This window comes from Mytilus californianus, unplaced genomic scaffold (assembly GCF_021869535.1).
Source record: "Mytilus californianus isolate M0D057914Y unplaced genomic scaffold, xbMytCali1.0.p SCAF_2, whole genome shotgun sequence".
NCBI classification, from domain to species: Eukaryota; Metazoa; Mollusca; class Bivalvia; order Mytilida; family Mytilidae; genus Mytilus; species Mytilus californianus.
The window spans coordinates 39,217,953-39,236,481 of record NW_026262668.1 but is presented as its reverse complement, the minus strand read 5'-3'; the positions used below and the strand labels follow the sequence as shown (position 1 = coordinate 39,236,481).

The 18,529-nt window shown below is 31.5% G+C and overlaps 1 protein-coding gene across 2 annotated transcripts in view; it reads left to right on the top strand.

Moving 5' to 3' along the window:
* Nucleotides 1-18,529, top strand: part of LOC127727919 (angiotensin-converting enzyme-like) — a 141,043-nt gene that overhangs the window by 95,308 nt on the left and 27,206 nt on the right. For both annotated transcript variants that reach the window (XM_052235071.1, XM_052235070.1), the window contains exon 9: nucleotides 8,171-8,269. In XM_052235071.1, the coding sequence (XP_052091031.1) occupies nucleotides 8,171-8,269 (99 nt within the window). The remainder of the gene's footprint in view (nucleotides 1-8,170; nucleotides 8,270-18,529) is intronic.

Genomic DNA, 18,529 nt, shown 5'->3' with positions numbered 1-18,529 from the left:
ATAACAATAAAATTTCTATACAAACTGTTAGACTGACTTTTCATAATAATATTGAAGTGGAATTAAAGTCTTATAGGATTGTAAGTATGCTTTATTTTATCACCTTGCACTTTCACGACTTGACTTCTACAGCAGTTTGTTTAAATTTCTGACCAGTTGAACAGTTTGGTTTTATAAAACAAATTGCAATTTGGTCAGAATTTTGAATAAATTGCAATAGGTGGAGAGCAACACTAACAGTCAAGTCACAGTAAGACCTGCTTTCCTTTCAAATACATTTTTTTCTGAAATAACCAATTAACATTTGAAAGCTATAGAAAACATAAAGGTGCACATAGAAAAATAAAATGTATCCGTTATCTTGGTTTCCCAATCCGTTATAAAGGTTTCCCAAATTCGCAGCTGACTTAAGTTGTCAAATTTATTTCCTTGGGAAACCATATAAGAAATATTTCCATGGGAAACTATAAGATTTATGGGTCAAAATATCGGAAATACTTACGCTTAAAAATAGTACCATCTTACTTTATATTTCCATTCGAAATTTCTCATGAATACCTGTTGAGTATGTATACTTTCCCATGGAAATACTTTATTGTCTGTTTCCTGTTTGTATTATTTCAAAAGAAAATGTTTTGTTGTCTGTTTCCAGGAGAAATTATTCATTTTCAACTATTATCAATGTATAATTTCCCTTCGAAATAGACAACAAAAACGATTCCTTTGGAAATAATATATATATTCATCTATTATCCCTGACTAATTTCCCCAGGAATCAAACCACTAAAAAAAACATTTCCCTGGGAAACATTACATATTCATGTATTATCCCCGACTAGATTCTCCAGGAAACATATCACCGAAACACAAATCCTTCGGAAACTATACGTTTTCATATTTTATCTCTGACTAGTTTCCCAGAGAAACTAACAAATAAGTTTTGATGGTTGAACACCGCACAGTGATCTGTAGTTGTTGACTGTCTGGTTGTGTGGTCTTTGGCGGAACTCATTGACAATCATACCATATCTCTTTTTTTTTGTATATCTCAACCGAATGAAAAAAGAAAGAAAAAGAAAAGTAGGATTACAGGAAACAAATGGGTATACTATACAAACAAAGCAAAAATTATGTGTATGCACGTTAGTCAGGCAATATCCTGTTTTAATCCCAGGTGGGACTAAAACAGGATTAGAAAAAAATTACCCAAATGAAATACAATTATATATTAATCCTGTTTTAGTCCCAGCTTCCATGCTAAAACAACAATTTTTCCATAAGGGTGGGACTAAAACAGGATTAATAAGTAATAGAGGTTTTCCCTAAAACAATTAATGAAATACAGTTATATAAAACAGGATTTGAAAAAAAAAATACCAAAATGAAATACAGTTATATATTAATCCTGTTTTAGTCCCACCCTGTATGTTAAAACACTAAATTTTCCATAGGGGTGGGACTAAAACAGGATTAATATATATGTGTATTATATACTAAACAGGAGTAATATAAAGTGACTTATATATATATTAATCCTGTTTTAGTCCCTACTTGCATGTTAAAATATTAAATTTTCCATAGGGGTGGGAATTCAACTGGATGTCTTATATATAAAAACATCATAAAACAGAAGTAATAAATATCGTATATGTTTAATTAATGAATTTCAAAAACATTTATATGAAATACTATACTTTTACACAAAAGAGTTAAACATTAAAATTGCATTCTAAAAGGGTTTTTCGTTTGGGGTATTATTAAATAAAAGGGGCTAGGATTTTTTTGGGGGGAAAACATAGAAAAAAGACCTTGAACTTTGACATTAAAGGACAGACGTTTACACAATTTAAAAAAGATTTTAGAATGACCTTAAACTTTGACCTTGAAGAACCGACGTATGAACATTTAAAAAAATGACCTTGAACTTTGACCTTGAAGGACAGTTGCATACACAATTTAAAAAAGACAGAAAAATTACCTTGAACTTTGACCTTGAAGGACACGTATACACAATTCAACAAAGACTTAAAAAATGAAATTGAACTTTGACATTGAAGGACAATAGAATGGAATCATGACATATGGTATCCTCTTACAGTCACACATATTAAACATAAGTAGGAATAGAATCAGGACCTATGGTAGTATTATGGGTACACTTCTACAGTCCCACCTCTAAAACAACAAGTAGGGATCGAATCAGGACTTATGTTATCCTCCTACAGTCCCTTCTTTTTAAACACAATTTTGATTTAAATCATGACATACAGTGTTCCAGCTAGGATTTCAAAAGGGCAGGGTGCCAATCCTGAAAAAGGGCATTTAACGCGTGATATGATTATATGAAAAGGGCATGTTTTAATAAAGATATTAATCAAACATTGTCTTTTGGCCTTGATAAAACTCTATCTGTCTACTTTTATGCTGAAAAAACTTGTCAACCACCTTGTCACACAATTTTTCAAGGCATTGTTTGTCACTGTTAAGCTTAATATGCAGTATGTTTTGCAGGGTTTCCTGCTTCATTCTGTTTCTATAGTCATACAAGTTATACCTGGGAAGGACCCTTTCTGTCTCTGCTGACATAAATAGTATCCTTCTGCTTTTTGAAATTTTAAATAAGTTCCATACATTTAAAGAATATTTAGTCTCTGGTTGATAGTTGTCTCATATGCAATGATACCAATACTTTCTTATTCTATACCTATTTCGATTAACAATATAGTATAAAAAACATAACTAGGAATGAACTAGATTTTGTTATTTTTAATCATGATAGAAAAAAAGGGCATAATTATTTGCTTTATTCCGTATATAGTTTTGATTCGATCCCTACTGGTGTTTAATAGGTGGAACTGTAGGAGGATACTAAAAGTCATTACTCAATTCCTACTTATGCTGAATAGGTGGGACTGTATAAGGATACTAAAGGTCATGATTCGATCCCTACTTATGTTTAATAGCTGGGACTGTATAAGGATACTAAAGGTCCTGATTCGATCCCTACTTGTGTTTAATAGGTGGAACTGTATAAGGATACTAAAGGTCATGACTCCATTCCTACTTATGTTCAATAGGAGGGACTGCGTAAGGATACTAAAGTTCATGATTTCATTCATACTTATGTTTAATAGATGGGACTGTATAAGGTTACTAAAGGTCCTGATTAGATCTTACTTATGTTTAAAAGGTGGGACTGTATAAGGATACTAAAGTCCCGCCTATTAAACAAGATTAGTGATTGAATCAGACTAATGGTATCCTCCTACAGTTCCACCTATTTGACATAAGTAGGGATCGAATCAGGACCTATGTTATCCTTCAACAGTCCCACCTATTAAACAAAAACAGGGATTGAATCAGGATCTACAGTATCCTCCTACAGTCCCACCTATTAATCATCAGTAGGTATCGAATCAGAACCTATGGTATCCACCTACAGTCCCACCTTTTAAAATCAGTAGGGATCAAATCAGGGCCTATGATATCATCCTAAAGTTCAACCTTTTTAACATCAGTAGGGATCGAATCAGGACCTATGTTATCCTTCTGCTATCCCACCTATTAAACATCAGTAGGAATTGAATCATAATGTATGGTATCCTACTACATTAACACATATTAAACATCAGTAGGGATCGAATTTCGATTAACAATATAGTATAAAAAACATAACTAGGAATTAACTAGATTTTGTTATTTTTAATCATGATAGAAGAAAAGGGCATACTTATTTGCTTTATTCCGTATATAGTTTTGATTCAATCCCTACTACTGTTTAATAGGTGGAACTGTAGGAGGATACTAAAGGTCATTACTCAAGTCCTACTTATGCTGAATAGGTGGGACTGTATAAGGATACTAAAGGTTCTGATGCAATCCCTTCTTATGTTTAAAAGGTGGGACTGTATTAGTATACAAAAGGTCCTGATTCGATCCTTACTTACGTTTAATATGTGGGACTGTATAAGGATAGTAAAGGTCCTGATTCGATCCCTACTTATGTTTAATAGGTGGGACTGTATAAATTCAACCTTTTTAACATCAATAGGGGTCGAATCAAGACCTATGTTATCCTTCTACAGTCCCATCTATTTAACATCAGTAGGAATCGAATCAGGACATATGGTATTCACCGACAGTCCTACTTATTTAACACAAGTAGGGAACGTAATCATGACCTAGAGTCCCACATATTAAACATGAGTAAGGATTGAATCATGACCTATAGTATCCATCTACGGTCCCTCCTATTAAACATGAGTAAGGATTGAATCATGACATAAAATATCTATCTACAATCCCTCCTATTAAACATGAGTAAGGATTGAATCATGACCTATAGTATTCATCTACAGTCCCTCCTATCAAACATGAGTAATAATTGAATTATGACCTATAGTATCCATCTATTAGTCCCTCCTATTAAACATGAGTAAGGATTGAATCATGACCTATAGTATCCATCTTAAGTCCCTCCTATTAAACATGAGTTAGGATTGAATCATGACCTATAGTATCCATCTACAGTCCCTCCTATTAAACATGAGTAAGGATTGAATCATGACCTATAGTATCCATCTACAGTCCCTCCTATTAAACATGAGTAAGGATTGAATCATGACCTATAGTATCCATCTACAGTTCCTCCTATTAAACATCAGTTGAGATCAAATCAGGACCTATTGTATCCTACTACAGTTCCACCTAACACCAGTAGGGATCTAATCAGGACCAATGTTGTCCTCCTACAATCCTACCTATCAAACATAACTAGGGTTCGAATCAGGACCTATAGTATCCTCCTACAGTCCCACCTAATAATCATCAGTAGGGATCGAATCAGTACCTATGTTGTCCTTCTACAATCCCACCTATTAAACATAAATAGGGATTGAATCAGGACCTATAGTGTCCTTCTACAGTTCCACCTATTGATAATTAGTAGGGATCGAATCAGGACCAATGTTGTCCTCCTACAGTCCCACCTATTAAACATAAGTAGGGAACGTAATCAGGACATATGGTTTCCACCTACAGTTAGTATCCTTCTAAAGTCCCACCTAATAACATGAGTAGGGATCGAATCAGGACCTATAGTATCCTCCAACAGTTCCACCTAATAAACATGAGTAGGGACCGAATCATGACCTATAGTATCCTCCTACAGTCCCACCTAATAAACATGAGTAGGGACCGAATCATGATCTATGTTATCATCCTACAGTTCCACCTTATAAAAATAAGTTGATAGTTGTATCATATGCAATGATACCACCACTTTCTATTTTTATACCTATATCAAGTGACAGTAAGGTATAAAAAAAACATAACTAAGAAATAAATATGTCCCAAATTTTGTTATTTCTAATCATGATACAAAAAGGTATAATCATTTGCTTTATTCCGTATATAAAATGAAAAAAGAAGAACACTTTAAATGACGTTCATTATTAGATATATAATTTATTGATGTATCTTCTCTATTTCTTTTTATTTATCTGTCATCAACTGGGGAACTGAAAAAAAAATAACATCATAAAAATGCAGAATAATGATCTTCTTCCTCCTATATAGGCATATAACAGGAATACTTATACAACTGAACATACAAAAAACTTTCTTTTATTTGAATTGTTCTTCTTTATCAATTTCATTTACGGAATAAAGCAAATGATTATACCCTGTTCTTCTAGAATAATAAGAAATAACAAAACATAGGACATAGTTAATTCCTTGATATTTTTTTTTAAAACCATACTGTTACTCGAAATAGGTGTAAAATAAGCAAGTTTGGTATAATTGCAAATGAGTCAACTATCGATCAGAGACTAAATATACCTTAAATGAAAGGAACTTCATTAAAATGATACTAAAGGTCATGATGTGATCCCTACTTATGTTTAATAGGTGGGACTGTAGGAGGATACTAAAGGTCCTGATTCGATCCCTACTGATGTTTAATAGGCAGAACTGTAGGAGAATACTAAAGGTCCTGGTTCGACCCCTTCTGATGTTTAATTGGTGGGACTGTAGGTTGTTCTTTTTTTAAATGTCATACTTCTATCCTTTAAAGTCAAGGTTCAAGGTCATTCTTTTTTTTTTAATTGTGTATGCGTCTTTCCTTCAAGGTCAAAGTTCAAGGTCATTTCTATCATGTTTAATTTTATATTATGTATAAGTCTGTCCTCAAGGTCAGAGTTCAAGGTCATATTTTTAAATGTAACACGTCTATCCTTTAAAGTCAAAGTTCAAGGTCATTTTTTTAATAGTGTATGCGTCTGTCCTTCAAGGTCATTTTTCTATGTATTCCCCCAAAAAATTCCTAGCCCCTTTTTTTTAATAATACCCCAAAAGAAAAACCCTTTTAGAATGCAATTTTAATGTGTTTTGTGAATGAGTATAGTTTTTCATATAAATTTGTTTGGAATTCAATAATTAAACATATACCGTATTTATTACTCCTGTTTAAGGATATTTTAATATATAAGACACACATATATATTAATCCTGTTTTAATCCCACCCGTATGGAAAATTTAGTGTTTTAACATATAGGGTGGGACTAAAAAAGGATTAATATATATAAAAACCACTTTATATTGCTCCTGTTTAGTATATAAGACACATATATATTAATCCTGTTTTAGTCCCACCCCTTTGGAAAATTTAGTGTTTTAACATACAGGGTGGGACCAAAACAGGATTAATATATATAATAACTGTATTTCACTACATTTTTGAAGGAAAACGTCTATTATATATTAATCCTGTTTTAGTCCCACCCTATGGAAAATTTATTGTTTTAACATGCAGGGTGGGACTAAAACAGGATTAGTATATAACACTTTTTTCTCATAATAATTTTTTTTTTTTTTTTTGCTTTTTTTCTAACATTTGTGTAAATATACTTATAATTATACTAAATAAAACATTTCTGTCGTCATTATTTCAATAATCAAACGATATTAAAATTTAATTGAAAAATATAAAATCGATTAGAATCGAGGCAATTAAAACTGTTAAATCCCACGTGGGACTAAAGTGGGATTATGCCCTTAGTTATATAGTATTTGGCTGATTGAAGGATCAAAAATAATATTGTATAAAGTATGATAGTTAAGATAGTGAAACAAACTACGCATACTGCCAAGCACATGTATCACATTCATTGTTTGTTATGAATTTTATCCAATATTTATCTGTATCCGTTGCAAATTTGACAAAACAATGAATTGAAACTGACGTTTAAATCAGCATCAGTTGCTCTATTTGCATATTAGAGTAAAGTGATAATAGGGGATGTGACTCTAAAACCCGTCAAAATATCTTCGTTTGACCAGGAAAGTCAATATGTCATATAATGTTCGTTTACTAGTTACGTAAAGTGAAGAATTCTCTAATTAATCACTCATTCTAACTTGTTTAATAATACAGTAACTTGTTTTGAGTTATACGCATGCTCGCTTTTAACTGTTTTCTAACTAACTACTAGTACTCATTAGTATTATAATAGATTGCATGATAGTCATACCTTATATTTATTCTCATTAATGATAAAACGCTACAATTTTTTAATTAGATTGCATGATAGTCTTACCTTATATTTATTCTCATTAATGTTAAAGCGCTACAATTTTTTAGCATCAGTTGCTCTATTTGCATATTAGAGTAAATTGATAATGGGGGACGTGACTCTAAAACCCGTCAAAATATCTTCGTTTGACCAGGAAAGTCAATATGTCATATAATGTTCTTTTACTAGTTACATAAAGTGAAGAATTCCCTAATTAATCACTCATTCTAACTTGTTTAATAATACAGTAACTTGTTTTGAGTTATACGCATGCTCGCTTTTAACTGTTTTCTAACTAACTATTAGTACTCATTAGTATTATAATAGATTGCATGATAGTCTTACCTTATATTTATTCTCATTAATGTTAAAGCGCTACAATTTTTTAATCAAATAATATCATTTCAATTGAAAAAAACTTGCATTTTTAGATTAAGTATTTCCATTTTTGATGTTTTTTCGTACCATAATTCTTTATTTCATTTAATAAAACTTTCATTTTAGTTGTAATCGTATATTTTGAGTTTAATTGTGATACCTAAACATATTATTTAATAAACATATGTCGTCTTTCATTACAACCGTAATTTCATAGGGTTCCATGAAGGTATGGCAGATATTGTGAGTTTATCATTCCAGACACCGGAGCACATGCACGCCATAGGCTTATTGGATTCCATCCCAAACGATCAAGGTACGTTTATTTTATTTAGCTATGGTAAGAACAGTGCCCCTCTTCGGGATGGCAAGAATCATTTGGTAACATCGAATAATTACAACCTGGTATTTAGTTGGGTTTTTATTGGCTAAAAACTAGGACCCTTTTTTATCTTTTATTTTTTCGTTAAATATCTTAGCTAAATTGAAATATTATATCTTCACTCTTAAATTCTTTCATTTGTCTAGCGAGAAGAATTATGTTTATCAAACACCGACCTTTCGACAATACAATACACTTTCGAAAAGTATTATTCTCGGTTTGTTTATAATGCTATAATAATAACAATAAAGAAGGACACAAGAGAGCTTAAGTTATAAGTTGTACTGTTCAGTTGCTTTATTTAATTAGTGAAATAACATTCACGTCCTTGTTATATGCGCACACCACGAATCTTCCTTTATTACATAGATTGTTTAGATTACATTTGTTTTTCGGTTGTTTGAAGTTGTCTTTTTCCGAGAAACAATTATTTACAGAAAAAAAACCGCTATGCCTGGATAAAAGGACACACTAGGTTCTGTAAATGAGACAACTGTCAATGAATACAATAAAAAAATGCACAACGAGTCATCTTTAAAATAAATGCATGTTGTGATTAGACAAGTTATAAATACAAGTTACATATTATATTTCATTTATGGTCAAATATATATCTACGCACACTTTTTTAACACTGAGGTGCACTCTATCACGTAAAAGTTATATTTCTAAATAAAAGGCCGTAGTTGAATATCATATCAAGTAAAACACGATTTAAAGCAGCGTTTTATAAGAACTAATGATTATATTTAAAAAAAAAGATGAAAGTTCTTGTGTCCGAGTAAAAGGTCGTTATATATCCGACATTTTAATTAAAGATTCTGTTATTAAAGTTTAAATTCAAAATTAAATATTTCAATTTGAAATTTATAGAAAACAAGAATGTGACCATAGTACACGGATGCCCCACTCGCACTATCATTTTCTATGTTAAGTGAACCGTGAAATTGGGGTCAAATCTATAATTTTGCATTAAAATTAGAAAGATCATATCATTGGGAACATGTGTACTAAGTTTCAAGTTGATTGGACTTCAACTTCATCAAAAACTACCTAAATTTTAACCTGAAGTGACCAAAAACTTTAACCTGAAGCGGGACAGACGGACGAACGGACGAACGGACGCACAGACCGAAAAACATAATGCCCCTAGGTGGGGCATAAAAAGATTGCAAAAACCAATCAGTGGACTTTAAATTCCAACCTTTGGACATTCTTACCCATCCCTCGTTAAATATGCCACAATTTAGAAACTCGTCTGATTCAATATATCCAATTTGAAATTTTGAGTTTAATACATTGAGTTTTGAATCTCAAAATTCACGTATATAATCTAGAATTTTGAATTTCTACCGCTGTAATAGCTAAATCCACCTAAGGCCACATTTGCCTAAGATTCTTAAAAGTTAATCATCAACGAAGAATTTAAAATATAGTAAAATATAGATAATACTAATGATAACTGCTGATAGAATGATTACCCTGGGGACTATCTCCAGTATCAGTATATACAGAGTGCTAGAAATTTGAAAATAACACTTTGTTAATCCAAAACGCTTCTCTGGATTTACCTTCATCAGCAACGCTCAAAACCAAAGATTTAAAAACCAAGAAATTATAAATACTTGAATACTTGAAGAGGTATATGATCAATACGGATCTAAAATGAATAACCAAATCCACCTATGGTCAACTTTTCTTGAGGGAGTTGGTACCTCAGTTTCTTAATAATCTATATCAATTAGTCATAGGAAAATTGTAGAAAGGTATGTTATAAAATCACGTCAGTGGCGAATCACTAACTACTGAGGTGATGATATCATCGAGGACTAGCAGTTCACCAGCAGCGGTATCGCCCCAGTGCTCGAAAAATAAAAACAACATTATAAATTTGGTGCGTCCAAAGCATACGAAAGACTGGTAGGGACATTCCATCTTTTAAATTTCTCATTTTCATTTTGACATTTCTAACTCCAAACTTGACATTTCTCAGGGTTTTTTTTATTATAACTGACAGTTCTTAGTTCCAAGTTGACATTTCTCTGTTCCAAATTGACATGTTTAAGTTTGAAGCTGACATTTCTCAGTCCCAAATTTAGCAATATTATCTTTGCCGCAAGACTTCTTCGATCTTTGCCAGTGAAGTTGTTTTTGTCTCTTTTCTCCTAGTTTATGTTTCTTTGAAAATAATTTCTTTGTTGTTATTTGGTAATTTCTCTCCCTCAATTTTTTTTCAATTTACGTTTCTTAATTTGATTATTTGAAAAATTGTGATAGTCGTCGTATGAGCCTGGGGTCTCGGGTTTTCGAAAGTATCTTATGACTAAGATATGTCTTACGATGGTCTTAGGACATGTCATAGTCGTAAGATATGTTTCCGAAAGTGTCCCAAGTTACGATATGTCATAAATTTTATCGTAAACTTAAGACACATCGCGACATTACTTATGATGGTCTTATGATTATCATAAATTTACGACATCACTTCCATTGTTCTAAGGTGATCAGTGTCATTTACTGCACATATCGTTGCACATGCAACCTCTTAAAAGTGTTCAAAATTAAATAACAATTCATGTATAATAATACATGAACGCGAAGTTCTAGAGTTTGTACATAAAAACCAAATTCAAACAAATTATCAACTCAGATTTTAATTTCTTTTCATATTTGTTTTCATGTTCATTATAATAATAAAAAAAATTGTAAATTATGAGAATGGTAATAATTTTTATTTTCATACTTATTTTCATCATTTTTTAAATTATTATTTGAAAAATAAAATGAAAATATGTTCACTTACGACAGTCATAAGAGCATCATAGGTATGACTATCGTATGACAGCTTTGATTTTCATTCTATGACATATCATACTATGATAGTCATAAGATGGTCATAAAATTTGTCCTAAGATATTTCTTATGACATATCTTAGGATACTTTCGAAAACCAGGTCCCTGATTTTTTTTTTTTATCTTTCTTAATCTCATTTTGTCAACACTTTATTCATAAGAGGTGCGTTGAATTTATTTTTTTCTCATAAAAAGTGGCTTATACTGGTGTTATAATTCATAATTCATATTTTATCGATTTAAACTCGAACAAATAATGATCATCATATACGTTTTAGTTTACGATCTTGACATCAATTACGATGTAACAAATGGCAACATTTTATGATATCTTCTGAAAATTCTATTCCCTAAAAATAAACTTTATAAAATATGCACAACGTTTGAAATAGAAATACGTGTTATTTTGCTGCCATTGTCAGTTTTTTATATTTTAAGGTAGATCGGGTGTCTAAATTATTATAACTGCAAATGATCAACTTTCAATTTTTACTATTATTTTTAGCAAATTTGATGCAGAAATGAAATTAATTTGTGAAGTATTTATTTAAATGAAAAAATAATAAAAATGAGTTTATCTGATGGTTAAATTTTTTTTTCATTTAAAAAGAAAATGCTTTCATTGATTAAAATTTTTAAATCATGGTCGTTTTATCTGGCAAATAATTCAGAAAATTTATTTTATAAAGGAATTTACAATATATTTACCTATGTTGTGATGAAGTAAGAAAACGAGTTCGAGGATGGAATTCGTTGTTTTTTTTGTTTGTTTTTTTTCTATCGTAAAGCACTTTATATAAGAGATTTCTTCTCATATATATTGTATTTAAAACTCAAGTGTTTTGTTTTCTCTTTATTCACATGTATGATCCTTACACAATCTGATAATTTTTCACAAACTTATGCTTTAGAAAATGTCGACTACTGGTGTCTATGCTATTTATTATGTTTTTGAAATTACAGCATTTTGGCAAAGTATGGAAATCTCTATCCCTTTTCATACATAACCAAATCTTCTCATTTTGTGATACAAGATACATAAAATGTATATATTTATTTAAGTAACAGCTTTCGTAAATATACAAAGATCAACATTTCTTGAAATGAAGTATGCATTTAGTCATTATGAAACGATTTTTATGAATTTATAATCTGTGACCATAGATATAATAGCTATTATATCTATGGTCACAGAAATGTCCTTACATGCAAAGTGGTAATAAATAAATAAAAAACGACGACTTTTATGTCATCACTGGTCATTTCACGACGCTTCAAATCACTTCACAACCTGAACATCTCTCTTTTATGTGTCATTCTAAATGACAAATTATATTTTGTTTTGTTTAATACTTAACAATAAAACGTTTTTGACGATCGTTTGGAATAATTCCGTAAACTTACATAGCCGTTGATATCTTTCTCTCCAAATCCTCGCAAGTCTCATTAAATCTAGTGGAGACAAGTAACTATATCATATCATAAGGAAAAGTCTACGAGATTCTAATCCCATTAGTATACTAGTCCCAGGTTAAACTGTACTTGAGAGTGTCTGAAATCAATACACGGGAGCCTGCTACCACGATGTTTGCTGTGCAATCCATCGTCTTTGTCACACAACTATTACCCTAACACTGAACACATAATTGCCCTTTTTCTCTCTCTCAATTGCAAATTAATGTGAAAGACAACTTTTTAAACTTTAATACTCTTCGAATCGCATGCCTATGTAACAGGCAGTTTTGTTGAAGTTCGAGACAATTAACTCCATTCTACCACACATTACTTCTAGAAGTCATAACCTTCTTTTTCATACCCATGTTGCAAGGTAGATGACTAGAGTTTGTTCTACTCACCAGACATCTATTTATTTGTACTATATATATACATGGAGCTTAGAATACAAGTATGGAAACAAAATACTGGCCTTGCAAAATTGCTAAAATAAATTGATTCATATATAAAGTTTCGCGGATTCCTGTAATACCAAAATGCTAGGAATTAAGGGTGTATAGCTTGATTTTGAATCGTTTAGGTATAATCTGGCTCACGGGCGAAATAAATAAGATGTCTCACTTTTGATCGCAGTTTTATTTTCACTGTATGTTCCTTTTTTAAAAGTGAGACTGTGATCATATGTAAACTTGTTTCACCTTTACAGCCCCAGAGCCTAATCTTCATCAAGTTAAATATTTCGTCATCATAAACTAATGATACAATGCAGATCTACATTGATGCATATTAAACAAAAACTTTATTTGATATAGATCAGACCAATTCATGTTATTAATTTCATGGCAAATATGCAAGAAAAGTCATTTTAAGGAACAGTAAATGAGCTTTGTCACAGATTTTGTTAAAATTTTGCATACAACTTTTGCTTGTTGAACTATAACTGAAAATCGAAAAAATAATGCATTTATATCTTTTATTATCTGAAATATTACTGATTGAATTCTTTCAAAAATAGGTGAATATTTGTATAAAAAGCACATAAAACCGGCGAAAATTTTTCTTAAATTTGTCTTAAAATCATCAAATCTCCAATTTCTAATACATAGATTTTTCTTAAAAAACTATATGTTGTTAGTTTAGTTTATTGCCTAAATAAACGATAGGATTGGATACTAGTTATAACAACTTAACAGAATCCTTTCCAAAAAATTACAATATACAAAATTTCAAGATGACAGCAATTATATTTGAATGAATGAATGAATTAATACTTTATTTGCAAGAAGCATATACATGCTATGGCAAACAAAGATATATACCAGGGGCTTATCGATCAGGATTTTTGAAAGGGGGAGGGGGGCGTAGAATAGAATCTTTAGGAAAGAAATTTTTTTTTTACCTTTTTTTGGCTAAAAAAACATAAGATTAGTGTAAAATGCACTAATTTAACGGTTCCTGACGTGTATATTTTATAGTTAAAGTGTAAGGGTTGGACATTTTTGATGCCGTATTCTCCCCATTAATTGTCAATTATAAAATGATTGGACGGATCCAAAGCTATGTACCAATATATTTGATGTGGGATTTGTCAGTAAAAAATGGACATGGAAAAATTCTCCCTAGCCAAGTCAGTCACTGAAATAGAGGTCACAACTAGCATCTGAAGAATGCATTGCGAATTTGTGATTCGCACCCCAAATGCATCTGATCATACATACTACTAATGTTTTACTTTATTCACTTATCAATAAAAAATAAATCCACAAAAACATTTATTGAGAGTTTCTAGTGATGACTTCTGTACAAATCTGTCGTCTAAGCCGTAGGGTTCACCAGAAGCATCTTCCTCGAATTTCGTCGAGAAAAATCGTCAATGATTTTTTCAGTCAGGTTCAATATTTTTATGGACATACAAAAGTAACAGGGCATTTAAGCGTTCTTCTCCCATTGTACTGCGAGAGAAGGTTTTAATATACTATAACGACGAGTTTGCCCTTTCTGTGGAACTGGATGTTACGCTGGTCAATGAAAGTAGACTCCGACGATGTTGGAAAAATCGTGCTACACACTCTTGGGTCTGTTACGGTAGACGTTATTGTAGACGTCTTTAATACATTTAATGCTAAATAATTTTGTTGGAATTTTTTTTTTCCTAATAGCAAAAAAGTGGGCAAGATTATTTTTTTCAACCCAGGTACGGCCAGAATTTTTTTTTAAGGCAAAAATCAGGGCCAGAATTTTTTTTCTCTAAAATATATCAGACCCCCCCCCCCCCCCCGAAAAAATCAAATGGTCCGTACCTTATACTTTTAATCTATTTAGAGATTACTGACTGGGGATCATTATTCAGCAATGTTATTAATGGTCTGGGGCGTGTGGGGTTAAACATGTTTTCGTAGGTAAATATTATAGCTGCGGAACTTTTTTTTATCATGTGTGAGTATTACCTTCTGTTGGGTGGAATTGTGAAAAAGGAGTCAATACGTCATTGCTCCATCCTTTGTCGCTTTGAAGGCGTCATGCTTGTCATCCTCAGCCTTAGCAATGTGTTACTGTAATTTTGATTTCAAAATGACTGAGTGACGGTTTTTTTTGACGTACTGGATCAACGGTAGCGAATCACGTGACTTTCACATAATCAATAATATATTACACGTAAATACGAGCGAATAATATCTTTATAAGTAACGAATTGTCGCATAAAATATACGGGAAAATGCAAAGTTAACGAAATCTAGTCTGATTAATCATTATACAGTCTTAATTAAAAAAAAAAGTGCAAGTAAAGGGGGGCGTACGCCCTCTACGCCCCCTCTGGATCCGCCACTGTATACAATACATGACTAACAAAGGACAGCAGAGAACAGAAGTAACAGAGTATACAAAAATATTTCGACAATATATGTGATCTTATTTTCCAAGATGCTTTTAAATAATTACATAGTTTTACTGTCAGAGATTTACAATGAGCTTGTAATAAAAACTTAATATCTAACTTGTACCGATTTGGCCATGAACAGAAAAAGTTAGGTAAAAGTTCTATTCGCACAGATCTATATGCTGGACATGATTAAACAAAATGATATTCGTCCTCTAAAACATTCATATTGCAACATATACAAATTCTATTTTCTCTTTGTGTATTTTGATAACGACCAACTTCAACATTTAATTTAAGTCTGCCGCTACGCAATTTAGTTAATAGATATAAGAAGATGTGGTATGAGTGCCAATGAGACAACTCTCCATCCAAGTCAAAATTTATAAAAGTAAACCATTATAGGTCAAAGTACGGTCTTAAACACGGAGCCTTGGCTCACACCGAACAGCAAGCTATAAAGGACCCCAAAAATTACTAGTGTAAAACCATTCAAACGGGAAAACTAACGGTCTAATTTATATAAAAACGAGAAACGAGAAACACTTATGAACCACATCAACAAACGACAACTACTGAACATCAGATTCCTGACTTAGGACAGGTGCAAACAATTGCAGCGGGTTTAAACGTTTTAATGGTACCAAACCTTCACCCTTATCTGAAACAATAGTGTAACATCACAACATAGAAAGACACACTATAAAATATCAATTGAAATGGCTTAACTCAATCAAAAGACATATTAACACCAGTGAACATACACTGAACAAATAAATTTGATCTATGATGCAATGTAAATACAAAAAAAAAATAAACTTAGGGAAGAATAATAAAAGTAACATGTTATACCGCTGTGAAATGTTAAACAATTTAAGAAAAACAATATGCTTGAACAAAAATATCAGCCATTTGCAATTACTTTAAACACAGGTAAATGAAAATAATTTTGTTGTTAGGTATACGTGTACAGTTCAAATAGAGAAAGGAAATATTTTTACAAAATAAATAATTTTGATGTTCATAGTACGAAGAAGTGAAAATGTATAGTAATACCAAACACAAAGCTGGTATATAGACCAGATATAACCCTGAATAACATTAAATAACAAAAAAGCATTACAATTAGTATCAACAGGTCAAATAAACAAGAAAGTACGATTTGAGAGTACTCGCAGTTACTGACAGCTAGTTAAAAGCCAAAAACAATTAATAATAAAAAAAATCATGCATCAGAGACTAAAATCAACTAAAACACATCCCAGGGATTTAGTATTTTAACGTCATGGACAGTCAAAGAAGCCATGACTTGTGCAATGCCAAAAATAAATGTATCGACAGGCAGTAGGATAGTTAGGAATTAACCTCTTTATAGATCAAAATGAATGTGGGTATGTCTTTATACATCCTGTTTGAAAAGAATACAAATTTAGTTGTGTTTTAATTTGCTGATGACAAAATCGATATTAGTGCCAATGTAAACTATATTCAAAGATCTAATTACAACATTGGTAAGATAACCTTTACTAATAAGTTTGTTTAAATGTTCGATGAGTTTAACATAGATACATTACAATGAAAAAGTAAGTTTTTTTCAATACCAAATACTAGTTTATATCGTCTATAAATACATAGTTTGTTACATTCATATATAATTAAGTACAATATGAAAAATATATACAATAAATATATTATGTTCAAACAATAAATGTTGGATACGAGTACATTTTAAGACACAGCAATATTAATCAAAGAATCGTTTTGAATGGCGTATATAACTACATGTATGTACATTTCTAAAAAGGATTGTGTTTTATTCAACACTAATTTCGTCTTTTCCAAATAAAATATGTTCTATGGAAATAGCAAGTTAGTATTGGATATTTTCAAAGAGCTGATTTCTAAAATTTATGTAGAGTGGACATTCTAAGAAAAAATGAATTGAATCTTCTAATGGACACCCACAAGCACAACTTGGGTCATTTACTAAATTAACTCTGTATCAATCAGCTTTTAAGGGACTACATCTGTGTCGTAATTTTGTATGCAGTATGTTTTCTATCCTATTTCCAATAAGGTAATATTTAGGTACCAAAAATGAAATGTCATTTCTCCGGATTGTATTTTTGAAATTTGGAGATGATTGAATGAATGTAATATCAAACGGCAATAAATTCCATGCACGAATTGAGGAAGGCAAAAATGATTTAGAAAATATGTTCAATCTACATCTCGGTACTCTATAGTGAGAACGATTTCTAGTATTATAATAAATATTATCTGCATAATCTGAAATACAATCCATAAGATATTCTAGAACATAATTATTATGTATTTTATTAAATAAACATAATTTACGTCTATTTCTTCTCGAACTAAAAGTTTCCCATCTAGTTTCAAAAAGTTGGGATTCTTTGCTTACAAATTGCGGAAGTCCAGTAATAATTCTGGCTGCCTCAAGCTGCAAGCGCTCAATTTTTTTTCAGAATCTCTAACACAGCACCCATCCAATAGCTCGCATGCATATTCTAAAAGTGGAAGTATGTATGCGAGATATATCTTATTAACATTGTTTCTGTTAATAGATATAAGAAGATGTGGTATGAGTGCCAATGAGAAAACTCTCCATCCAAGTCAAAATATATAAAAGTAAACCATTATAGGTCACAGTACGGTCTTCAACACGGAGCCTTGGCTCACACCGAACAGTAAGCTATAAAGGGCCCCCAAAATTACTAGTGTAAAACCATTCAAACGGGAAAACCAACGGTCTAATCTATATAAAAAAAACGAGAAACACTTATGAACCACATCAACAAACGACAACTACTGAACATCAGATTCCTGACTTAGGACAGGTGCAAACAAATGCAGCGGGTTTAAACGTTTTAATGGTACCAAACCTTCACCCTTTTTCTGAAACAATAGTGTAACATCACAACATAGAAAGACACACTATAAAATATCAATTGAAATAGCTTAACTCAATCAAAGGACATGTTAACACC